General features: G+C 39.0%; 1 protein-coding gene across 1 annotated transcript; it reads right to left on the bottom strand.

Annotated features, from left to right (window-relative positions):
* Positions 1-250: 250 nt before the first annotated feature.
* txnrd2.2 (thioredoxin reductase 2, tandem duplicate 2) lies at positions 251-27,786 on the bottom strand. The gene is made up of 17 exons (XM_053481115.1): positions 27,670-27,786; positions 26,500-26,565; positions 25,915-25,971; positions 25,684-25,831; positions 24,363-24,437; positions 23,923-24,001; positions 23,732-23,794; positions 23,476-23,546; positions 18,362-18,381; positions 17,321-17,412; positions 15,040-15,214; positions 9,334-9,470; positions 6,448-6,543; positions 6,245-6,337; positions 4,799-4,870; positions 4,614-4,711; positions 251-3,225 (listed from the first exon to the last, which is right to left on the bottom strand). The coding sequence occupies exons 1-17, from the start codon at positions 27,752-27,754 to the stop codon at positions 3,102-3,104; spliced, it is 1,551 nt and encodes a 516-aa protein (XP_053337090.1). The 5' UTR covers positions 27,755-27,786; the 3' UTR covers positions 251-3,101.

Genomic DNA, 27,786 nt, shown 5'->3' with positions numbered 1-27,786 from the left:
CACACACAGCCAGCCAGCCAAACACAAATATGAACAAAAACATACAAAGAAAGACTCCTATATACATACTGACACATATCTCCATCTCTCTTTCACATACAAACACACACACACACACACAATGTCTTCTTCTTCTCCTGAGTTCAGATTGACAGTCAGACCCCCACGATGCTTTAACCTTACACACTCCGAAGGGGGGGAGAAAGAGAAGACACAAACACACTGCATGATTAATGAAACAGAGGCGCTGTACTCTCTCATCATTTATTACTTTACACATAAATTATACAGTTACAAAGCTTTATATCAGATGAGCGTCCTCTATTCACACACACGCAGAGCGGGAACGCCGGAGCACATCAGACCTGCCCGCTCCTCTTAGGGCTTTTAGTGCAGGTCCTCATTAACCGGCCTCCCCTGACAAGCTCAACCCTGACCCTCAGAGTGTGTGTGTGTGTGTGTGTGTGTGTGTGTCAGTCAAGGGACAGGAACTGTGAGACTGGAGGTTGAAAAATGATAATAATAATAAAAAGATATTTCAGTGTCATGTTCGCATAAGCTGCAAGATCACTTATTGTTACATTTTACAACCGAGTGCAAAAGTTTGTTTCCCCTCACGACAACATCAAGATGGGGGAGAAAATCATTTTTTCCTTTTCTGGATATTTTACAATAACTTGCATGTTTTACATCCTAGAACATCCTTTAAACGTGAAACAGCTCAAATCTTTTTGCACTTAACAAGCTTGTGTGTCTGTAGTCAGGTATCGGTAAACAGATAGTCATCATGCAAGCTGATCTGATTTATGGAATGTTGGTCTAGTGCTTTAGCTTTGTAGCTAAACAAACATTATAATGCGTAAAAGTTATGATGATATGACGATCCTACAAAGTGCCTTATCTTTAGAGAGACACGGGAGCTTTCAACAGTCTCCGGAATGTTACGCAACTACAACCAGGATAATACCGTACTGCGGACATCAGGATAATATGGAAATATAACATCTGGACATTTGGACAAATTGTGAAATTCACTTAAACAAATTTTCTCTTCTAGGCTCCAGTAAAGTCATAAACTCCACTCCAGTCCCAATCCTGCCACATCCCCTATAAGAGTGTGTGTGTGTGTGTGTGTGTAGCAATGGCTAAGCTGTTATTGTTAGTGGTAGTGTACTAGGGTCAGGATTCCTCAGTCAGCACCCCCCTGTTCCCTTAAAAACATGAACACAGAACCCCTCGCTCCCTCCTCAGGTCCAAATAAACCTGGTAGCGCTGCTCGTCTCCGTCTCGTTCTCCACAGCGGCCTGTCACACACACTCCGAGCCTCATTAATCAGAGAGCTGAGGCACATCAGACAAAAACAAACCTTCTCTGTTGGGGTGGAAAAAAAAAAAAAACACTCACAACCTTTCCTGAGTGTATTTCTAACAAGGGGAACAAAATGGAGTCTATAACTCAGGGTTCAAAGACGAGGTGAGGGTTTGGACGGGGCATGAATTCATCTGGAGCTAGCCGTAGGTGAACTAGTGAAAGGGATTTTTTTTTTTTTAGTTAGCTTCATCTAATGGGATTGAAATGAACCTTGCTAAGGTGAATCATTAGGAGAGGTTCGAGAGTCTTAGTGGTTTCTAATGTTTCTATAATAAAAGTTTTTAATTCAACAGATTGTTCCTAATCACTAATATTACAATATGAAATCTTGTTCCATTTGGGAGGAGGGTCCCTTGATAGGCAGCCTTTTTACCAAGTGTTTGTCCCTCTGATAACACCAATCAGCGTTAGGAAGCTATTCTTAAGAGCATTCATTTGGAAGAAATTTGACACTAAATAAGTAAATAATTAAATACAGAATGCTGGTTTTGTAATTCTGAACTTAACTTTTTTTTTCTTTTTTAAATTAAAATTGTGGCATGATAGAAATACACAAGATTTGAGTAATAGATGAACTAATTTTTTATAATTTGTTTCATTTGTTATTCCTATAGATGGCACGGTAGCGTAGTGGCTAGCACTGTGGCCTCGCACCTCCAGGGTCAAGGGTTCAATTACCGCCTCGGGTCCCTGTGTGTGTGTGTGTGTGTGTGTGTGTGTGTGTGTGTGTGCGTGCCAGGGTGTACCGCGGCTCATGCCCAAAGTCTCCTAGGATAGGCTCCAGGCCCCCCACGATCCTGTATATAGGATAAGTGCTATAGAAGATAAATGAATAAATGTAATTCCTACTATATAAACTAGTCAAAACTTTAGAAAAAAGAAAATTTTACAGAAATATATGCTAATGTTTCTTTGAGTATAAAATAAAAGGACACTTATCAGCATTTTAGCTAAAGCTAAGATTAACCAAGGTTAATCTCCAAGGTGTCACTCCAAAAACAATAAAAAAAGGAGGTGAACACTGCCCCCTTCAGGCGTCCAAGGGCATTTCTAAAAACACCCTTTATCTCTGGTGATCAGGTTGCTGCAGAGAGAAGTAAAGAGCATGTGTATGTGTTGTTTGTGTTACCTCTGTAGTTTTTTTTGGAAAAAAAAGAAAGAAAAGTTTTAAACAAGCTCTCTCTCTCGACCCGGGGTTTGACTGACACGCTGCTCGGCCCGTGTTTGTCCGCTTCCCTGGGAACCGTGGAGTATCGCCGTGGCGACAGACCGAGCCCATCCATCAGTGTCAGCTACGGGGAATGAGTAATGGACAGGAAGTACAGCCGGAGAAACAACAATATTTCGGTGAATATGTTTTTAAAAAAAACGCCCGGCTGCTCCGTTCTCCTGCGACTCTCATCTCGGTGTGCCTTAATCCTGATTTATGAGCCTGTTTTTTTTGGTTAATCTTGCTCTCTAGACGTGTCGAATGAATTAAGGGACACAAATGACGGCAAGGTCCAGAATAGATATCACAACTCAAGGTGTAATTTCAATATCTGTCTATAGAAATGTTTTACGTTCAGGAACCCAAAGTTAAATGACTGAAACAGCGCTCTTGGAGACTACGGAGGTCAAAGGTCATGACAGGCCGCAGGTGAGACGAACCTGAGCTTTACAGCTTGATTGAGAAATCACAGGGTGTGTGTGTGTTCAGTGTATTTAGGGTAAGGGAGGGGTGTTTAACCTCAGCAGCCGGTCACCGTGGCGTCCAGACCCGAACGCTTGGTGATGTGGAGTTTGGTGAGCTCCTCGGCGCAGGTGGGGTGGATACCGACCGTGTCGCACAGCTGAGAGTACGTAAACCCGCACCTACGGAGAGCACAGATGAGAAAAACACACTGATCTGGAAAGCAGGCATGAAAATGTGTCGTCGTTTAAAACTTAACGCTAGTACAGTATTAGCAGTCGATTTAGTTTTTTACAGTTAGCAAGAACTCAAAAACATTCTCCAACACCGGGGTTCAAAAGATCAAACCCCATCACCACCGAGGTGCCACTGTTGGGCCCTTAAAACCTAACTGGTTATATGTGCAGTGAGACTAAATGAACGCCGCTCCTCATGCTAAGTGCTGTGAATGTTCATGACCAAACTTTTATACATTATGCAAAATCATTATGCAGTTCCACTTTTAAACCTTTGTGAACTGTGACAGTTTACAGGAAAAAAAAAACTGGGTAAGAAAGACTTGTTACTTGTTCACTACATTAGTCTGCATTAACCATTTCTGTCGTAGCCTATTGTGAAGCAACTGATGTATTTGTTGTTGGTGGGTGTAAAAGTTAAAGTAGGAGCAAACACCACATCAGATCAAACACCAATTAAATATGTATTCAGCTTATCTCATCAAACATTCTGACTGTATACGTAAATTAAGATGTCGCACAAAAATATGTTTTTAGGACTGTAAAGAAACAAACTAAATACATTGTAGACGTATAAATGGTAACTTTACAATTAAATTCTTTGAACTTGTATTCAAAGTGAGTATAAATCATGGCAGGAGTTTAAAAAGCGTACAACACGACGACTTTACGTCTCTTCTTTGGACAATCTGTTATTGTTGCGTTCTTCACAGCCATGTTTTTATATATATATATCGGATTTGCGGAGATTAGCGAAGTACAGTACACTCACCAGAAACACTCTGTGACTCACCTATTAACTCATTCCAAACTTTAAGGTTTAGGTTACATATAACAGGACAAGAACAAACCCTGGTTAGACATTTTTCTTCCGTTTTCAAGTCAAACAGTGTTGAGTGATACGTCACAAATATCATATCACAATACATTTCACAAATGCATTTCTGCAGTACAGGATTTGTAACTGGATATACAGTAAAGGTTGGCTATATATAACACTTACAAAAATAAAACTGCTTGTAATCAGTTTGCTATTCAAACACTTTGGATACCTTCGATCTGATAGAGAAGTGTATTGTGGTGTCACAGCCTTATCCTAAGTGACGTCCTCTAAAAGACCATGAGTGCAGAAAATGAAAACGCATTCGTCAATTTGGTTTAGTTATATCCATGTTGAGGTTCACAGATATAATGGTGCAGATTATCGTGATCTGATATCCCTGCAGTATCACCCAGGTTACGTTTGGCGTTTAGGCCATCAGCCTAGAAGACATCGATAATGTAGCAAAGCAAAAAAAAAATAATAATAAAGTGAAAGAGGACGGATTGCTCACTGGAAGCCGAGAGCGAAGCCTTGCGTGACTTCTCCAGCACTGGGGCCGGTGAAGTGAAGCCCTAACACTCGCTGGGGCTCTTCTCGCTCACACACCACCTGACAGAGTAAAGTAAAGCCAAAGGTTTATACACGGACAGCACACACACAAACACCAAGTCTCGTAAAGTGTCTCGACTCCTTCACCTTGATGTAGCACTGGCTGGCGTCTCTTTCGGCGACGCTGAACTCCAGAGGTTTGTAGAAGGCGTGATACACCTGGCAAGCAACAGACAGGGGGAAAGAAAGAAGTTGGTCCAGTTTTTAATCCGCTCCCTCGCCAAAACATTGTGTAATGATGATGATTTTTGTATATTAAGTGCTGATTAGTGCTGAGTGTGATGATGATGTCAGATGTCAAAATTGTACATTTTCTGCAGCCAAATTATATCCCTTTTGCACAGATGTGTAAAAAAAGTAAAATAATCCTTTTTGTACTATGAAGAGAGTTTAACAAATAAACACAAGACTCTTTCAGCTAATTACACCAATGAAAAAATAAATAATAAAACAATACAGAAAAAAAAAATCATCTTTAATTAGACAATTTTGTGAAGGCGTAAACGCGACTGATGTTTACAGACGACTTCGAGCACAGTGCGGTGATGTGATTCCTAGTTTCAGATCACGGCCCTGGCGTAGTGAGAAAAAGCTCTCCCTTGATGGTATCCAAGCACTAGGGAAACGCTGAAATAAGTGCATTATCAATTGCAAAAAAAAAAAAAGTCCCGGTTTGACTTGAACATCTAAACACGTCACTCAGACAAGCATGCTGCTAAAAAAATATGAAAATGGAAGCATATATTTAGTTTCTTTCATTTTATATTTGGCATAAAGAAAGGTTGAAAAGGGCGTAATTCCAAGTTCACATTTCCAAATAAACACTGAGTATTTAGTAGCGTGTTGATTTTTTGCTTTTAAAGTAAATAAAATGTATAAACCCAAAATCTGTTTTTTTTCCCTCTGAGAGAGAGAGAGAGAGAGAGAGAGAGAGAGAGATCTGGCAGTAAAGACGACTAAAATTCAGCACAATGCACGATCAGGGATTGGAGCGCACACGGCGCACTGATCACGCCATCCTAGACGTTTGTTTTTTATTTATTTTGGCACGCCTGACAGTTTCCCATCATCCCCCTTTCTCCAGTCAGGACGTTTTTAGTCATGTCTTCTTCTTCTTGCCTACCGCCGATGACATTCTGCTCTTATAATGTTTTTCTCCCCGCTGCTCGAATCATCAATAAGAAAGAATGAAAAAAAAAAAAACCACCATCCTCAGAGTCGTCACACATTCAGGACAGAGCGTGCCGATGCAGGCAGCCCCGGACACACACCTGTCACGGCCAATCACGGACGGCGCTTTTGACTGGCGCGCGTCTGTCGTCGGGTTCTGTGTGCATCAATCAGAGCCTCTACTCAGCCGTCAGTCACTGCAGGAGCGCTCGGGATTCATTCATGCACAGGTGTGAGAGGACTGGGGTGTGTGTACGAATGCACAAACGCTCACTCTGGCACACTCTCAGACACACACTCACATTCACACACACACACACACACACACACACACACACACACACACACAGAAGTTCATTATACCTCTATTCTGTCATTGCCGTATCTTCTCTCAGCTTCTTCTTCAGATAAACCGACACATCCGTACTCTAGAGGAGTAAACACTGTGGTAGGCACCTGACACACACACACACACACACACACACACACACACACACACACACAGTGAGTGTTTTGTTGTTTTACACGTGTAACATCAGATGCACTAGCTGCTTTAGTGTACTCACATTGTCGTAGTTCATGAGATGGTCGGAGTGACCGGCTAATCGCCGAGCCAAGAGTTTCCCCGCTTTGATGGCCGTAGGGGTGAGCTCAGGACGACCCTGAAAAACACACACACACACACACACACACACACACACACTCCGGCATGAACATATTATACATATACTAATACAAATATAAACTTTTAATTAAGGACTTCATGATCAAGTGTATTTAAAAATACAAGTTTCTCACAAACCTCCAACATTAAAACACACTACTCAGTACACACACTCCACCACGCACACACACTCCACCACGCACACACTTCTGCACGGGTGCGTTATGAACAGATGCTTGGCTAAACGGTTGGATCAAAAAGCTCTGACATGCTCAGAAGATGGTTATCTCTAGAACATAATGTCAGTGTCAGTCATGCTGAGGATTAGTGAGAAGGAGAGACAGAGAGAAAGAGAGAGAGAGAGGGAAAGAGGAAGAGCTGCAGGCGAACACTCAAACCCTGACGCACAGAGACACAAACCTGCACCTTCACCGACACAGACACATCCGACAGATAGACAAAGAATGACTGACAGACAGAGAGAGAGAAAAAAAGATAAAACAGATAGACGAATATCAGACAGACGGACAGAGAGGTACAGAGATTTTGTATAAAGACAAACAGGCAGAAATAGAGGCAGTCAGATGGAGGGAGACGGTCAGAGAAAGGGCAATTAACAGGCAGAGACAAAATAAAGACAGATGGACAAAGACAGGTGGAGACAGTGGGATGGACAGGAGGCGAAGACAAAGACAGCTGGACGGAGCGATGAAGTCAAACTGAGAAACAGATAGACAGAGAAATGGACAAAAACATGGAGGTGGAGACAAAATGGACAGACAGCAAGACAGACAGACAAAAACACAGGGAATGAACAGACAGCCAGACAGATGAGATGGACATACAGCCAGACAGAGACAGAAGGGTGGACAGACAAACAGAGAGCCAGACAGGGACAAAGGGATGGACAGACAGCCAGACAGAGACAGAAGGGTGGACAGACAGCCAGTCAGAGAGAGACAGACAAAGAGCCTAACAGATAGACAGACAGAGCAATGGACAGATGGACAGACACAGACAGATAGATGGACAGACACAGACAGACAGATGGACAGACAGAAAAAGACAGAGGAATGGACAGACAGCCAGACAGATCAGATGGACATACAGCCAGACAGGGACAGAAGGGTAGACAAACAAACAGAGAGCCAGACAGAGACAGAGGGATGGACAGTAAAACTGACAGAGAGATAGAGACAGAGAGCCTGACAAACAGACAGAGACATGGAATAGACAGACAGACAGATGGATGGACAGACAGACAGAGGAGATGGACAGACAGCCAGACAGAGACAGAAGGGTGGACAGACAAACAGACAGGAAAATGGACAGACAGAAAAAGACAGAGGGATGGACAGACAGAGAGAGAGAGAGAGTCAGAAACAGAGGAATGGACAGTCAGAGACGGAGGAATGGACAGACAGCCAGCAAGACAGACAGACAGAGAAATGGACAGACAGCCAGACAGAGAAGATGGACATAAAGCCAGACAGAGACAGAAGGGTGGACAGACAGACAGACCGACAGATGGACAGACAGAAAAAGACAGATAAGATAGACATGCAGCCAGACAGATGAGATGGACATACAGCCAGACAGAGACAGAAGGGTGGACAGACAAACAGACAGCCAGACAGAGACAGAGGGATGGACAGACTGAGACAGAGAGGGACAGACAGAGACAGAGAGAGAGAGACAGACAGTCAGAGACAGAGGAATGGACAGACAGAGGAATGGACAGACAAATAGAAGAATGGACAGACAGCTAGACAGACAGACAGACAGAGACAGAGAAATGGACAGACAGCCAGACAGAGAAGATGGACATACAGCCAGACAGAGACAGAAGGGTGGACAGACAAACTGACAGCCAGACAGAGACAGAGGAATAGACAGACAGAGGAATGGACAGACAAATAGAAGAATGGACAGACAGCTAGACAGACAGACAGAGACAGAGGAATGGACAGACAGTCAGACAGAGAAGATGGACATACAGCCAGACAGAGACAGAAGGGTGGACAGACAAACTGACAACCAGACAGAGACAGAGGAACGGACAGACAGCCAGACAGAGACAAAGGAATAGACAGACATATAAATAGAGAAAAGTAAGCGATGCACAGACAAATAAACATAAACAGAGACAGACAGACAGACAGACAGACAGACAGACAGACAGAGGAATAGACAGATAGATAGTTACAGACAGAGACAGAGAACCAGAGTGACTAAATATAACTGAAATAACTGAAAGAAAGCAAGAGAGAGAGAGATAGAGAGGATAGAGAGACAAACAAGAAAGAAGAAGCAGATTAACTGGTGGTTCTGTCAGTGTGAGAGGCAGATAGACAGAAAAATGTAAATCTGTGTGTGTGTGTGTGTGTGTGTGTGTGTGTGTGTGTGTGTGTAGGTGTGTGTGTGTGTGTGTGTAGGTGTGTGTGTGTGTGTGGTGGGGGGATGGGGAACATGCAGCTGGGCTGTAAAGCTTTTATTTCTGTAATGCCAGGTGTGTTTAATTTATACAAAAAACCTCAGAAGCCCTGGCAGGTATGAAAGGAGAAAATCGCTGTCAGCTATGAAGAGTGAAGTAAGAGAGTGTGTGTGTGTGTGTGTGTGTGTGTGTGTGTGTGTGTGTGTGTGTGTGTGTGTGTCAGAAATTGCACAGCTGGTTAAATGACTGACAGCTCGGATATATGATCAGCCTGCAAGCAGTGTCAGAGGTGTGTGTGTGTGTGTGTGTGTGTGTGTGTGTGTGTGTGTGTATGTGTGTGTGTGTATTCAGTACCTGTGCAATGTCTCCGATGGCGTAAACATTGGGCACAGATGTTCTCTCATCATCAGCAACGATGATTTTTCCCGTGTTTGCATCGAGCTGAACGCCGGCGTGCTGCAGGTTCAGTGCTCTGCTTTCAGGAGCTCGACCTGCAACCAGAGCTTTACTGTAACTACACCAGTGTTAGATGTCACTCACACACACACACACACACACACACACACACACACCATGTTATAAAGTGTCAAAATATTCAATTGACACTAAATTTCTCAATCAATGAAAAACGTGTGGCAAGGAAGTTTGTGCCAGTCAGTGGGTGTGGCCTCTGAATCTGTCGAATCCCAATAAATCAGCTAATTGTGGCATCCTCACCTGTCAATCACGCCCCCTTCACAATCTTAGTGAAGGGGGCGTGTCCTCCAATGTTGCCTTTATTCTCTCTATAGTTTCTCTACCCATCAGCCATAGCACAGCGGGCGCGGCAGCTTTAAGTGTTTGTCACTGTGAAGCAGTGTGACTTAATTAACTGTTAATTACAACAAAACAAGGCGTGGCCTCTGTACCGGTCAATTAGTATAATAGAGGTGTGACCTTTGCTCCTGTCTCAGTAAAGGAAGAGTGGCCTGTGTGCCAGTTAGTCCCACTGGAGGAGGCGGAGCCTGTGTGCCAATCAGTCATAGTGGAGAAAGCGGCCCGTGTGCCAGTCAGTCTCAGTAGGGGGGGCGGGGCCTGTGTGCCTGTCAGTCTCAGTAGAGGAGGCGGGGCCTGTGTATCTACCCAGTGATACAATGGTTGTTTTGATGAAGGTTGCTGAAATCCTTTACTCACTATAAATCTTTTATTTAATCAAAGCATCTGCACAGCTGGAATTATCTGTGTGTGTGTGTGTGTGTGTGTGTGTGTGTGTGTGTGTGTGTCTACAGACTGACTAATGAGTAGACAAGGATGTGTATCCCATCAGCCACCTGGGGCCTATACTGTCATTTATTTCACTTCCTGTCAGAAAGCTGAGAGACGGCTGTCGACGCTCACCCATCACCCCACCAGTCCGCCCCTGCACTACCCAACACACGCGCGTGCACACACACACACACACACACACGCACGCACACGCACACACACGCAAATCACAATAAACAGTGTTAAGGCTGTAGAACCCAGCGGTTCCTCGCTGATGCTATCAACGAAAAAACACAACAAACTCCAGAACACTGGCTTCCTGCCTAAACCCCAAGAACAACTTCCTCCAACTGAGACACACATGCACGCGCACACACACACACACACACACACACACACACACACACACACTTCAGTAAGAGCAGATGCTAAAGTGGGCAATATGGCAAAAATCATATCACTGGCCATTAAATTGAAGTGGCAGTAAAACATGAGGTGCACGTTCAGAACCACTCGCAGTAAATAAGGCACTGGTTTAATGAAGGAGGTGTTACTGTAAATACGAGCAAATAAATGTAAAAACTGTAGATGTACAGTATTTATACATGGTGATTACTAAATATGAATTTACAGTTAAACTGAATACACACACACAAACACACACACACACCCTGTGTCTGCGTGATAAAACCAATGAAAGGTGCCTTTTGTGTCCAAGTGCAACAAAAACACACAGAAACAAATCTGTGTCCTTGATTTTACACCCACAAGGACAAATCATAACATCTGGCTCGTCTGCGGTCTGTGCTTGTCCTTCTTTTTTTTCTTTTTCAAATCATTAAGACTAGACATTACCAACAAAAAAGCATGACTTTAAACTTTATTATATTTTATTCGCATCCTTGCGCAGATCGAATAAACGTTCCGTTATCACGAACTGGGCGTGGCTTACTTGATTGACAAGCTGTCCGAATGAATCATCAGGACAGTCTCATGTTCACATGACAGGAAGCAGGTGCGGGGGGAAAGGTTACTGAGCTTCAGTTGAACTCACGAACGTCACATTCTTTTAATACTCGTTTTATTTCTTGTTCGACTCTCCACGCACACATTTGGAGAAACTACAGGATTTTTGTCACTTCTATCCATTTTCTGCCTTTGGCTTTGTTAACTATTTCTTGGATTATTTATGTATTTATTCTTTTTTTTGCCACTATTTCCCCAGGTTAGGGCTGTGTGATGACTGCGTACGTTTTTTACATTTGATTCTATTACGATTTTAGCTTCGAACAAATATAAAAACAGGACAATAGAGATTAAACGCTTATCCCGCGTCATTCTGTTCCATAAAGATTTTCCTGCAGTGTTATAAATCATGCAAATCTCCCTCCACACAGTCGGCACGCACACGAACCGCAGATTCATTTATTTTGGCCATTGTAGTGTCAGAGGTTTCCTGAATCCCTGCACATTCCGATTAAAACACAAACAAAAAAGAAAAAAAAAAGGAAAAACACAGACTAAATAATAATAATAACAACAATACTACACAGCTGAAGATTAGATCCACCATTAAAATAATAGGTTTTATTAAGACAGAACTCAAATCATTTTTTTAATGACGGCCTTAATACTCTTCTGTAGTACTAAACTCATCATACTGTAGCTTCATTACTGTATATATGAACATACTTTGTTTTTAATACAATTGGCTTGGATTTTTATTACCTGTCCAAAAAAAATTATTTCAGCCAACGTTGAGAAAAAAGTAATTCTTTTATTATTATTATTATTTAACATTGTTTAAAGCATGATCAGTACCTGACCGATAATATGGTAACACAAAAGTAAAAATATATTTTTTTAAAAGTAACACATTTATAAATACAATTATTTTGCACTTTATTTCAACAATTTCATATCAAAATTTTATTTGAAGATTTTTATTAAATTACTAAAAATCTTGGCTGATCCGAAAAATAATAATTTGGTGCGAAACTTAAAAACAGCCATACACTTTGAACCCTACCTCCCTCTCTTTAATAACAGAAAAATTCACTGTTAAAAAAAAAGCTTTTTATGAATTTTTATAAATACAATGAATTTAATAATGTCAATTTTACCTCGGGGAAATATTCAGATACTTCATTTATATTAACCCAGTGTTATACATAGATAGTTTCTTCTCGGTTGTATTTACCACTGTGTCGTTTTAGCTACTTGTGCGTTGTCTTTATTTATCTAGTTACTTCTTCTTCAGTTTTTTTTTTCTGTTAGTAATTCTTTTGGTCATGCTAATTCACCTAATAAAGTTCATAATTTAATGAACTTTACTTTCTCAGGTTTTCCTTCTTAGTCTTTCTTTGCCCGGAAATATACAAAAGCATTTTGTGTTAACTCAGAATTTTCTGACCGAGATGACGCCCCGCTCCATCCTGGCTGCACTCTTCCATAATTTCTAGCAACTTTGTCCCTGTCCTTTAGCCTCATGTAATTTTTAGCTACTCCTTCCTTGTTTTATTTCCCATGCAACATTTTGAGTTACCCCCTACATCTACATTACGGTGGATCTTGGTGAGTCAGGATGCCCAGGATCAAACTGGCACACCTCTAAAAGTAGACAGAAAGAAGCTTAAAGTAAGAACTGTAAGGTTAGAATAAAACGTCTCCACAGGCCAGGCAGTAAAATGGACGGACTGCCAGTGTGTATTATTGGCATGGGAGCAATAAGTGCTGCATGTTAGAGGAAATCTGCTCCTTCCTGCCCCTCCATCAGACACCTGCGAGAGAGGAAGAGTGCAGCCAGGATGGAGCGGGGCGTCATCTCGGTCAGAAAATTCCACCGCTCTGAGTTAACACAAAATGCTTTTATACGTTTCCGGACAGAGAAAGAATAAGAAAGAAACCAGAGAAAGTAAAGTTTAGAATGCAAAGAGCAGCATGTACTGAGTTTTTATTTTAAATACAGACATCTGCTATGACCTCATCATTCTCTTGCTAGATAGGAAGCCAAATCATCATCATCATCATCATCATCATGATCTTTCAGGGAAACATCGTTCAACTGTCAATAAATAAACTCAAAGCAGAACAATAGAAAAAGACAATGCGGACACGGACTGTAAGGACACACGCTGAGGGATGAACAGAACGTAAGAGAATAAAAGGAAAAGGAGGAAAAGGCCCGGAGTGAGAGATGGAAGCGAGGAATATGGCGACCCTCAGAGCCCTGCTGCATCCTGAGCCGGTGATTAACACGTCCCCTGACGATTCCTACTCACGCTTTATTACATTATTGTCTGATACGACGGTGCTCAGTGTGCTGACGCTGCAGTTTGCTCTGTGTGCTTGCATGAGAGATTTAAAAAAAAAAAAAAGAAAGAAAGAAAAAAAAAAGTGTTGAAAGATTTTATTTAAGAAGGAGAGGAGCACATGACGCCAGGAACAGAGTAAAAGGCACGCAGCAGCCAAAAGTAAAACACATGCAAATAAATTGCTGTTATTCACCTTCACCACCCCCCACCCCCACCCTCTTTTTTAAATAAAGGACAAAGTTTTTTTCCTGCTTCATTTATACTGTATTTCACATTTAGGTCATTTTTTTGGCATGTTCATGCTTTCCAATAAGTCATCTTTGCAACTTCCACCACTTTTGCTGCTTTATTAAGAATGTTATTTATTATTTTTACATTGTTTTTTGGTTTATCTTTTTGTTACATCCACCCATTCTTTTTCATTCTTTTTCATTATTTAGTTTTTTCTTTTGTTCTTTACACTCTTTTTATTATTTGTTTTTTTTTTTGGTGCTTTGGCACAGTAATTGTTTTTAATTTCTTTTGCCTTGGCATCAAGCATTTCTGCTATTTTTTGGAAACACATTTTTTTTTTTATCCCTTTTTGTCTCTGCTGCAAATATGGACCTGGGCAATTATTTAATCACATAAGGCTAAAATTTATAACAGTTAATATACTTATAGTTAGGAATTTAGATGTAAGGTTTGTTACATTTTAAAATGACTTCTAAGGTGATAAATAACTAGGTTGACATCCTCTTAATGAGATCATTTGTGCAGTTATTTGGTGTTTTATAGTCTCGATAAACACAATTGCAGTTACTCAAATCTCTTCACCCTCAGCGTGCAACAACATGTTTAGTACTTTTATACATCTTTAATTAAGCGGAGCGTTGTAGGTACTTTTTAATTAAACCCAGTGCGCAGTAGCTGAATGAAGCACGTGTTCTTAATCTCATTCTACATCATTCCATTTATTTACTCACTGCCAGGCATATTATTCTAATATTCAGTATTTATTTATTTTTGGTGGTTTCTAGGGTGAAACTATGATTCATGCGCTGTGCGGTGTGAGTTCAGGCATTTCTCTGTTTGCTTTTAGGGGCAATAAACTTCTCCTTACCTCATACTAACTACAAAATATGTTTGAATAAAACAATCGCACATTCAATAGTTAAATAGTTTAAATCACAATCGCAGTGTCTGTCAAAATAACCAAATGTAACTTTGGGATCATATCGTACAACCTTACAGTTTGTTTATCTGGTTGATGTAGGGTAACTTCTATGTTTTCTATGTGCTTTTCATCTAGTTTAACATTTAAGAGAACTTTTTGTTGTTATTGATTTGATAGCATGTAGCCTCACTGACAGTTCCAGGCACATCGTACACTGAAAAAACAAGTTTCAATGTCTTTTCAAAGCCAAAATCTAACATTTAACCAAATTCTCATCAGTAAAGTCGTGTTGCTTGAAACACTGAATCACGTGCATTACATAAACATGTTCAGCTCTGCGCTCACCTACGGCCCACAGCACTGAGCTGAACACCTCCTGATGTTCCTCCTGGCTCTGACTATCAGACCAGGTGACCTGTAGGAGTCCTGATGGAAGTTTCTCCACCTTCTTAGGAACGCATCCCCAGCAGAAACGTGTCCCGTCAGCCTCCATGTGGTCCGTCACCAAACGCGCCATTTGCTGCACAGAAAAAAGATCAACTCGATTTCTTAAATAAACTTTTCTTAAATGTTCACTGTCGACTCTTTTATATATAAATGACTTATTGAAAAAACAATATTGTATCAAGATTGTTGAAATGATTAGTTTTCAATAACACCGACATGTGAAATGTAATTTTAATAAAATGTAAACCAGTAAAACAGTGAGGTCTGAAATATTTCATGTTTATCAATTTAACAACAAGGGGAAAAAACACTTGTGGCAAATCTGGTTTAGGATGAACTTCCTATGTTTTTATATAAATGAGAGAGGTGGCGAGTAATGAAGTACAACTACTCCGCTAGGTAGGTATTTTTGTTTTATCTGCATGCTACTCGAGTATTTTCCATACACAACACGTTCTACTTCTACTTGCTATGTTTTTTAAAAAAGAAAAAACTGCACTTTTACTCCCTATAATTTAAACAGTGACTCAGGAACACAAACGTGCACTGATTTTTTAATCTGAACAGTGAACTACACCACATGTAGGAAAAACAGGAACAAAACAATTCAACAGAACCTTTTCCTAGTTTACAGAATTGACTGGCGAGTCATTATAAAAGCACTGACTTGTTAACGACCAATATGGTCTAGCTAACTAGCTGGTATACTACATATACAATGTTTTGGCATGCCCTTTGACCTTATTGTATTCTGTATGCTTGCAGAAGCCCATATTTAATTGCAAAGACTACTTGCATTGCACAGGCTAATGCGCCATGTTAGCATTAAGCTAGCTAAGCTAGCTTATTAAAGTTTATTAAAAATGCTAACAATGCTGCTGGCCATTATTTGAATTAATATCAAATCTTGATGCCATTAGTCACTACTAGACTTTCATGTTACCAAAAGCATCGACTTCATCAGTGTTTAAAATGCAGTTTTAACTCGGTCAGACAGGTATCCAGAAAAATCGCTTTCTTTGTCAAAGACTTTTTGTACTTTAACTTCATGTTAGAGAATATTCTTAGTACTTTTAGTTAGGTAAAAAAAACTCTCTAAAAAAAAAAGAAAAATTTCTACTTCTACTTGTAGTGGAGAACAATTTTATGCAAATACTTGTACTTTACATCCTGGTTTGTTTTATTTATAATTAATGTTTTCAAAACATCACCTTCCCCCTTTTTATTATGTTATAACAGTGATGGCAGTTTGATTATAACATGGCATTGGATTGAAACTAATAATTAGAGATTTAGCAACCCAAAACAAGTATATAAAACAGGTCTGGTCAAGCCTGATCTCCTGTTTTTAACGCCGCTGAGGTGACTCACTAAACAACATTTTCTCAAAACAGCTTTTTACATAGACAGGTTTCATCCGCTGCGATTCAACTCTGGCCCAGATGAATGGGAGTACCTGCCAAACGGACGTGTACTGACATTAAAGCTTCCCTACTATAACACCTGCCAACCCGCGCCGTACAATAACGGCTGAAGTGATGAACACCAGCTAGCAAACAGTCACATGACAATTATACAATGTACATATTTGAATTTAAATGCATGTGATTGTGGTTTTTAGCAATAACAATATTGTGGTTTATTATGTTAAAAATAAACCTTCCTGTTGATGATTTTTTTTCCATAACAGCACGAAGTGTTGAGGAATTATTATTATTATTATTATTATTATTATTATTCCCACTTATAATGCAGCACTCTGCTAATAATTACATTACTTTTATTTTTTCAGGAACATGCATTCATTGATGAAACATGTAACAACTTCATCAACAATTACATGTCCATCCTATAAATCCCTGTCAACGAACTGTTACCATAGAAACAACAAGGCATTTGGACAAGAGTGTTACTATGATATTAGTTAGATTCTGTTAGGCTGCTCTGTGACAAATGGCTATTATGTGTGTTATAAGTGTTCTATAAATGAAGTTAAATTGAATTGTTAAAATAAAATTAATACTTTGGGACCGAATTAAATGCAAAAAAGTGAAATCAATGCTGCATCATGAAGAACAAAAAGTAAGAAAAAAAGAAAGAAAGATTTGTATGTGTTTACTTCATTAATCTGAGATTACTGTTATTATCAGATAACAGATTACTGTTTTTGTTGCAGTACCTGATCAAATCCACGGAGGGCGATGCTACGCACCATCACGGTGGTGTCCAGGCCGATACCAGTCAGAAATCCAGCACACTCCAAAGCCACATCTTCCCACCCGGGTTTAGGAAAACACACCTTATATTGGTCACACAAAATCTCCTCACCTAATTTTCCATTGGCTAGCTATCAAAACATTTTACAACTTTAAGCAAAAAAACATCATCATCTATAAACAAATTATTCTCAAATGTAATATAAAAGCAGGAAGTTGTTTTCTTTCATCTTAAATTTTTTTTAGTTATACATAAATGAATATATAAATACTGATGCTTGTCACATTAAAAACTGTTCATAGAGTTGCTTTTTGGGGTCGTTTATCACCGTTATAAACATAAGCACTTTATCAAAGAGACAATAGGAACTTATCAGGTAAGATAACATACATACGAGGGGCGTTCGAGTTAAACCGGGACTTGTGATGAAATTTATGGTGAATTAAGGTGTAAAAGTGATTGACATTTACAGAGGACTTCAAACACAGTACGGTAATGAGTCTCTTAGCTGGAGTCCCACATTTGAATGGTGCAAACATTTTAAATAGAGCTGTACTTCAGTAAATGCAATCATAAAGCAGTTTTTTACTCTCAGGACTGTGTTCTGTTATTCTGCACAAATCAAAAGTCCCACTTTGACTTATCTACAAATAGATTTCAAATGCAAATTGTTTGCTAAATTATTAGTTCACAAAACCCTGACGTAGCGCGCACGAATGTAGTGTTCAGATATTTTAACCCCTGTACAAAGGTAATATAACTTTTTATTTTTACTCCATAACTGTTTGAAAGTTACATCCGTAAACGTATATTAAAATAAAATATTTTTAAAAACCTGAAAAAAAAACATAGACGTGTTTTAGGGTTGTTGTTGTAGTGACACCAGTTGTGTGCTCTTAACTCTGCACTCCCTGTTTATCTTCCTGTCTGGAACAGAACCGCATCTCGATAAATATCAGGAAGGATTAACGCGGTGTAGCGACATGGTGCGAGTGAAGGATACAGCTGGCACCGACGACTAGCCTGAAAAACACACGAGAAAATGGTGACGATGTTTTGCATATTATTATTTGCATATTTACAGTGTTGAGACCAAACACAAATACAATAGAGCTTATTAACAAACAGTGAAGTTAAACAGAGAATAAATGATGCAAGTTGTAAATATAAAGGTGAGATTACAGTTAGTGTAACTGAAAAATGAAAATTTGGAGCCTCAGACGTTGGGTGTTATGGTAATGCACTCATGCAATCATGGGAGCTACGACGCATGAGCTTCCAGAAAATGTAATGATTTCATCTGCTGGTTAAGAGTTTGAGTATTATAATTTTGAATAATAATAATAATAATAATAATGATAATCATCATCATCATCATCATCAAATCTCAAGCTTTTGAAACAAAAAAGACTGTGCAAAAATAAACTAAAGAGGGAAAAAATGGCATAAAAAAATTCAGTATTTTAATAACAGAATATTTTAATCATTATATTTGCTGTAATAAATAATAAACTTTTACTGCCACAAATAATAATAATAAATTCTTAAATAAATGTCAGTTCCCTTAAATTAGGTAAGATATATATATTTTTAAAATCTTTGAAAAATTTGATTAAATATAGATATACAGTAAGTTCCAACTTACGAACGAGTTCCGTTCTGGGAGCATGTTTGTAAATTGGATTCGTTCATACGTCCGACTATAAGTGAGTCTTATAAGCTTTTGACATAAATACACAATTTAAAAAAATCAAACAAAACAGGTGTTTTGGTTCTGCTTTATACTCTCATGCGCCTTTAAATCGCGGGGTCAGCTGACCTCATTTAAAGAGAACCTGCAAAGACGCCAGGAAAACACTGCATTGTGTTTACTGCGCACTTGAATGGACCCAATTTTGTCCCAAAGCTGTTTTCCACTGTATTGGACTGTGAACTCCCCCACACGCACCTACACATATAATTTACTGGACTTTATACGTTTTATACATTCACATACACACTTAATGTATATAATTGTAAATATTGGTTTCTGGTGCACTGCAGTGTCTATTTTTTTATACAATACATGTGAGCTACTTCCGTGACTTGTTCGCATATTTGAATGTTCGTAGAACCACTGTCTGTTAGTAGGAAATTCGTAACTCAAATGTGCGTAATTCGGGGACTACCTGTATACATACATTTATACACAAACTTACAAACAATTTTGAATCTTTTACATTTTTTGAAGTGACACCTTTTATATATTTTTTTATTTTTCCAAAATTAAATCATACAATAAATAAAGATAAACCCTCGACCCTGGTGGTGTGAGGCCACAGCTACATCACACCACAATGATGTGAAAATAAAAATTATATTTATGAAATTAATGTCATATTAACCACAATAATGAAAATACTGGAGAAACCAAGTCACACGGTTATTGGCACCATTTTTGACAAATCCTTGATGAGTACTTTTAAGCTTTAAGGAAAAAACAAATCTTAAAAGGAAATCAATGTGTGTGTGTGTGTGTGTGTGTGTGTGTCTGTGCTTCGTTACAGTAGAAACATGACGTTATGTTGTTAGTGTCTCAGGAAAGAGAACATTTTGCTGACTGATTCCTGCATGCTAGAGACAGAAAGACAGAGACACACACGCAGGCCACCCTGCGAGCTGACACCCCTCTACACTTAGCATGTGCTTTTGTATCATGGCTTTAAGGGGATTTAGGAACCAAATCCCGGCCCTTTTCTCTCCACTTACTGCATTAAAGCAGGCCGTGTGTATGACAAGTATGACATCACCCACAGCCGGCCTCTCGTCCCGCACAATCCTAGGATTAAACCCGGAGACGACACTGATAGGAACCTGCACAGACCTCTACCGAAGCGCACGCGGTGCTGTCTGAATAAAAACGATTTTCACGCAGATCCTAACAAGAGTCGAACCTCATCACTGTTGACTGATGGACATGAGCCTGGATTTGTCCATTCTTTAGAGGACGGACAAAACTCAAACTTGCTCATGTGCAGAATTTTTCAACAATAACGAGATTAAGGAGAGCTTTTCGAAGCATTATATACACGTCCACACGACCTCACCCGAGCCAGTTCACCCTGGATTTGTCATGTGACAGAAATGTTATCATGGATACAAAAAATATATATCAATAACACAAATGACTCGTTTATTACCTTGATATCTCTAATGAAATCCTTTAATCAGGATTTCTTTCTTCTATCTTCGGGAGAAAGTGAATTATCCTGATTAAAGATGATGTATGTACTTAACAAAACTGCATTTAATGTCCTCTTTAAACTTCCGTACCAGTCTCACTATCTCTCTTAAGATCTTCATATTCTAAAATCATGACCTAGCTACACTAATTCAATCCAGGTGTGCTAGTTAGTAAAATCGTTTCAATTAGTAAATCTAAAAATACAACACATTTACCATAATTTAATTTTATTATCTTGAAATATCTTGTAGCTTTCCTTCGGGCCATTATTAAAATGTTGCGACAACGTGGCACAATTTCCTCTCTCTCTCTCTTCTTCTCCTTCCTCCATCTCTCCTTCTCGCTATCCTTCTTTCCCCCCTTCACCTTTCCTCTCCTGCCTCGGTGCCTCTCTGCCCTTTTATCCCTCTGCACATCTTCCTGTCCTTGTGCGTGCCAGTCCTTACCCAGAATTCTGCCCATCACTCAGCGGTGCCCCGCCGGCATCCAGCCTGCAGCTGCACACCTGACAACTCAGTAACTAAACACACACCAACACACACTGACGCACCAGCAGCTGTGTGAGGAGAGACAGGAAGCTCACGTTACAAACGCATGTTTTTCACACAATGTTTCTAACGCCTATAAAACAGCTCTTTAGCGCCGCATACTGGGAGGGTTTCATTTAACTGTTGTTCTGTTTGGGTAGCTGTTAAATCGTAGGATTTTTTTTTACTATTATGTGTCATAAAAAATTCATTAATTACTGATTTATGGTAAGAAGGTTTTCTCAATCTGATTTAGTTTACATGCACTTGACAAGTAAATGTCAAAAAAGTACAAAACTAATTACAACAACATCTTTTTTTATTGTCCACATATTCTTTAATACAGATAAAGGAGAGCTTGTGTGCATCGACATTCAGTCACAAAATCTGTATATGTGTACAGGAGCATCTCAATCGTTTAGGATTACATCGGAAAGTAAAACTCATTATATAGATTCATTACACACAGACTGATAAATTACAAGTCTTTATTTCTTTCAATTTTGATTATTCTGGCTTACAGCTGATTAAAACCCAAAATTCTGTATCTCTAAAATTCATAATAATGAATTTGAATATTAAATATAGCAGCTAATTAACTAAAAACATCTGATGCTCCATAGCACTACTTTTTTAGCTGCATTAAAGAGTTTGTGGACAATAAAGAAAAACTTTTTTTTTTATCGACTTAATCTTGCATTTTTTCCCAGATCTTCTAGACAAACTGGATAACATTTAAGATATTTTCATGTCATGTGTCACAGTGTTTAACCAAATCTTGTTTACAAAAAATGTCATAAAAAAAAAAATTGCATAATAAAAATACGACCCATACTTCCTACAGTATGTCATGCATATACAAATAACAAGCAACTCATATCATTAACAGGGTGAAGAGCCACATTCGATAGCTTCCGTAGGCCTTTAACTTTATCCGTGCTTTTGTTCCCTTTTTACATTTTTAGATATATATATATATATATATATATATATATATACTCAGCAAAAAAAGAAACGTCCTCTGACTTTCAAGTGTTTTTACTTTCAGTAAACTTAATGTGTAAATATTTGTATGAACACTAAAAGAGTCAACACCATAAGACATAAACTAAAAATGTTTCCCAATGTGTCCCTGAATGAAGGGAGGCTCAAAATCAAAAGTACCAGTCAGTATCTGGTGGCCACCAGCTGCTTGAAGTACTGCAGTGCATCTCCTCCTCATGGACTGCCTATTGCGGACAGTCTGAGCACTGATGGAGGGATTGTGTGTTCCTGGTGTGACTCGGGCAGTTGTTGTGGCCATCCTGTACCTGTCACGCCGGTGTGATATTCGGATGTACCCATCCTGTGCAGGTGTTGTTACACGTGGTCTTCCACTGCGAGGATGATCAGCTGTCCTGATTTATCGCCCTAGTCACCTCAGCGGTCCTCATGCCTCCCTGCAGCATGCCTAATGCACGTTCACGCAGATGAGCAGGGACCCTGGGCATCTTTCTTTGGGTGTTTTTCACAGTCGGTAGACAAGTCTCTTTAGTGTCCTGCGTTTTTAGAACTGTGACCTTAAATGCCTACTTTCTGTAAGCTGTTAAGGTCTTAACGACCATTCCACAGGTGCATGTTAATTAATTGATTATGGTTAATTAAACATGCATGGAAAACATTGTTTAAACCCTTTACAATGAAGATCTGTAAAGTTATTTGGATTTTTACAACATTATTGTTGAAATACACAGTCCTGAAAAAGGGACGTTTCTTTTTTTGCTGAGTATATTATCCTAGAAAGGTGAGGAACCATATATGGTAACTTTATTGACCTGGATTAGCAACATAAAAAGGACAGCAGTTCAAAATTCTTGGGGAAAATGAAGCAAAAAAACCCTAAATAATTAAATTATTTAATAAATTACAAGAAAAAAAAAGTCTAAGGTATATATACATTTAAGTATTTCAATGAGATCCTTATAAAACATTAATATCTTGCCTTAGTGATTTATTTACACACTGGCAAGCAGACCTGTTGATGTAATGTTGCCATGGAAACAACATTTTCCAAACGACCCAACTCGACTTGCTTTACTTAAAGAGGTTCTTCAGCATGATGTCTCTGAGCACCGCGTCCTCCTCCACTAATGATACTGCATTGCATATCCGATTTGATTGGTTAAAAAGTTATTTAGGTGATGTCACAATTTAAGCCCCGCCTCTGAATACGTTTCATACATACATTCACATCATACAGAATGAGGTTGTTTTTTTTAAGGTGCAAGGAATTTTTTTTTTTGCAATTTTTCTGTTCTGCTGCGACACGCGGAAGTAAAAACGGTGAAAAAACTGATAGACTGTGATTAACCCTCGTCTCTCACTCACGTTTTTCCCGGAGACTCCGTCAGCCAGAAGAGATCGTCGCTGGTGATGCCGTGCTCTCTCGCTCCCGGGACCTGAAACACACCAGGGTCATCTTCAGCCTGTTATCTGTGCCTACATTACTCTTCTTTTATCACTGAACAGAAGTAATTACACCGAGGATGATCAAGACAGAGGGAGTGAACTTTATCAACCTCTCTCCCATAAACACACATGCATCAAGGTCAAACAACAGGAACTCTCTCAAATACACACTCACATGCGTGGGGTATTTTGGACGGCCGCCGGTGGCTATCACTATGTTCCTGGCCGTCACAGTCATCTGAACAAAAGAAAAAAGAAAAAATGGAAAGGAAAAAAGGAGACGGCACAAATTTGTAGATTTACTGGAGTCAAGGATTTAGGGAGGAACAGGATCGCTTTTTATCAGGAGACGATGGCGGTACACACCTCCTTTCCCTTGGCGTTTAATCCTCGGATGGTGTGCTGGTCCAGCAGGCTTCCTTTCATGTTCAGATATTTCACTTTCCTGCTCACACACACACACACACACACACACACACACACACACACACACAGTGTATTATTTTAAACCCATATACAGGACAGATATATGGGTCCAGCATTATTAATTCCTCTAGGTTTCTAATCTTCACTTCACTTTGTGTGTTTATTCCTTGAATTTTGGTAATTGTTTACACACGACACCGACACCGTGTGCTGCGGTTATAGTGAAGTAATCAATGTGAACGTTAATATAGGGGAGTCGCTATTACGATTCTGACGTCTAACACCATGTCCTGATGTATTTTATTCCTCTTAAACCCAGTGTTCCTGTGTAAAATTACAAGTGTGTTTTTATAGTGTGTGTGTGTGTGTATTTCACTCACTTGTCCTGCAACTGAACCCTGTGACCCCAGTTCAGGGATCTTACATAATTCTGCACAGCTCCTGCCATAGTCACCCTGTAACATGCGCACACACACACACAGACTTTACTTCTGCACAGGAACAGCAAATCTAAGAAACAAAGAAATTTAGACACACTAAAAGACCGCAAGAAAAAAGAGAGGGAAAAAAACTTTACATTTTAATATATTAATTTATAAAGCTTCTAAAATAATTACAAAATATAAACTGACTGAATGAATAAAGGAGGAATTTGTGTGTGTGTGTGTGTGTGTGTCCTGCGTTCCATTTTAGAACTAAAAGCACAGTAGATGATGTAATACTAGTCTCTACCACTAGATGGTGCTAATGTACTGGAGCAGAAAGAGACTTCATTCTCAAACTGCAAAATCATAGATTCCTTTATAATGTTTACGCTAAAATATCGATTGTAAACTGTATATTATTTAATAGTTTTAAGGCTTTTTTTTAAATAAAAAACAGAGCAACAAACTCATACTGAATAAACTAAATTAACTAAACTGTAAATTCTTCTCGAACTACATCAGTGTTTCTCAGACTGTGTGCCCTAGTGGTCAGTGAAGGCACTGCAGGCGAGCTGAAAAAGGCCAATTACAAATGTACTATGTGTTTATATAAAACTTTTTTATTTACATATAAATAATTTGAGATAATAAAATTAAGCAACTGGATTTAAATTATATGCTATTATTTATTTATATAATGTATATTGAGCTGGGGTTCTTAAATTATATATATATATTTTTTTTTTATATTTTCAGATTTCAAATCGCATTTCAGCATTGATAGAATAATAGGTTTGTCCCATTCTAAAAAAAATAATTTAGTATTCTAATAATAATCTAATAATTCATTCTTGTATCTTTCATATAAACGTAGATAAATTATTACTTTTAAAATGACGTCTTGGATCAGTAAGCCAGCTTCTTTCTGGTTCTCGCAGTTGAGACTGGACTAAAAGCCTCAGCGTGTATGATGCACAATATGATTAATCAGGGAGCAAAGGTAGGTCAAGCGGGGGCGCTGTTCTCCAACAAACACAGTGTGCGACTGAACTTGTAGCCTGGTGTACCGGATTCGTTCTATGATTAACAGCTTTGAGAGTTCATAATTTTCTTCCTGTGGTCATAGGAATCAGGAGGAGGTTTTAACCTGCAGCCCACCTGCATTCCTGGAGGACACTTAGGCTTAAAACAATACATTCAATTTAATCACACTGAAGACAACTTTAAACATAGAAGAAAGTTTTTCATTCACAGTCTTTCCTAGACGCAGACGCACCAGTCGTGTGTTACGGGGCCGCCGATTTGCCAGCCGTATTTCTCCGAGTCGCTTTTGAGCGCCGAGCCGAGCAGAGCAGCCCGGTGCATGAGCTTCTTAGGAATACACCCGACATTTACACACGTTCCACCGAGACCCCATTTAGTGCCTGAAACACACACACACACTTATATTAAAATCCCTAAATAACACCATCTCTAAAACCCAGAGTGAGTCGTTAAGATGTAATACCTCTCACTGATGGCTCGACGTAATCCAGAACCGCCACATTCTGTCCCAACTGAGCGGCTGCGGAAAGACAAGACCGGGTTAAAGACACAATCCTCTCATACACACGTCAAGTGTTTTATCCACTAGAAAAGACTGATACTGCAGATATGTGCTGATCAGACATTAGATGTGTTTATTATGTAGAATTTAATATAAGTGTACAGTGTAGAAGTTCGACAGTGAACCAAGGCACCAAACGCACAACATTCAGGTAATTAGAAAATATTTATTTCTTTTTTGAGTCATGGGGGTTTGGTTGTCACAGTAGAAAACACTGCATGCACGATACTAACAATCTCGTGTAAAACAATGAACAAATTAAAAAATAAAACTTTGAAACAAAAGCTTTTTTGAAATACAGATTAGAGTTATACATGGGCAAAAATTATCTACAAAGGGAAAAACAAAGCCTTAAAGGGTTGTTTAGTCTGGAAAAAAAGTAAAAAAGAGAATCCTTAATGAGTAACTAAGCCAAAAAAAAAAAAAAGCTGTAGAGACTTCCTTGTTTTATCTGCAATAGTGACCTATAATCTAACACTTGTGTACCTTCTTTCGAGCACGCCAAGCCTCCAGATCCACCTCCGATAACCACCAGGTCGTAATCAAACTTTCCTGTAAATACAGAGAGGAGTTCGATTCATTCATTCACTCTACATTCACTACTATTTTTAATCTAGAACATCTGTACAGGTGTGTTTATCCACATATCACAACCTCAGGGCCGGACAGGATAATCACACACAAAGCATGTTTCTTTAACAGCTTCTTTCCAGCCAAAGTTAAAGACTGATGGCAAAAGAAACGAGGGAACAAATGAGCTTGTCCGTCTCACTCCTGTAAGTTTGTTATCCTTGTTATCCTACAGTATGTCTGTTATTATCTTTCACCAGTTTATTATTAAAAGACAAATTACAATATAAAAACTGTGCAATTAAAGTGTAAATTTGAAGAAGTGCAAAGGTTTAACATCTGAGGATCAGGTTTAAAACATATTATAACACACTATAGTACTAGAGAATACTATTTATAAGGTGATAAAGTATAAAAGTATTTGCCCCATGTAGTAAATACAAAATGCAGTTTTTTAAATGATGATTTCATTTATTAAAGAGAAAAAAAACCTTGATGTAAAAATGTAAAAAAGTAATTTTATTTAAGTTTGTAAGTATTTTATGTGAAAAAGTAATTGCCCCATTTTTCTAAATCATGAATAAACTCTGATTTTTGGATAGCTGTGTTAAATTTTACTTGCCACACCCAGGACTGATTACGGACAGACCTGTTGAATCATGAAATCACTTATCTTTGTGTAATGTTAAAATGTACCTGATGATATGAATTATTTAAGTGTGACAAACGTGCAAAAAAAATGTCAAGAAAGGGGCAAATATTTTTTCACAGCAGCGTAGTTTGACACTGTGAATCTTTATACTTTTTTCCCTGTATTATACGTTTATTCTACTTCTTTTTTAATCACTGAGTTAGAAATTCTGCACAAAACTTCCAATACACTCACTATTTGCTACACAAAATGTGTCCACTAGATGGCAGTACAACGAGACCTTAAAGGAAGCTTCATGAAATGAACCTGTTGGTGAAACTGGGAGCCTCGACACCTAAATGAGGCTTCATCTCCTATTCACTACTTTTAAAATCCAGATGTAATAAACATCAACGGCAAGAAAAATAGCAGCACACACTGACAAAAGTGTTTACCTGTTAAACTTCTTCGTGGCAAGTGAAAAGCGAAATGACAAATAGGTTTCAGCCTGTGTTTGGCTCTGCACAAGGCCGCCGCCATGTTGTTGTGTACAAGTGAGAGGACCCCGCGGC

This window comes from Clarias gariepinus, chromosome 21 (assembly GCF_024256425.1).
Source record: "Clarias gariepinus isolate MV-2021 ecotype Netherlands chromosome 21, CGAR_prim_01v2, whole genome shotgun sequence".
NCBI lineage: Eukaryota > Metazoa > Chordata > Actinopteri > Siluriformes > Clariidae > Clarias > Clarias gariepinus.
Note: the sequence above shows the minus strand (reverse complement) of the source record. Positions and strands in the feature narration are given on the sequence as shown.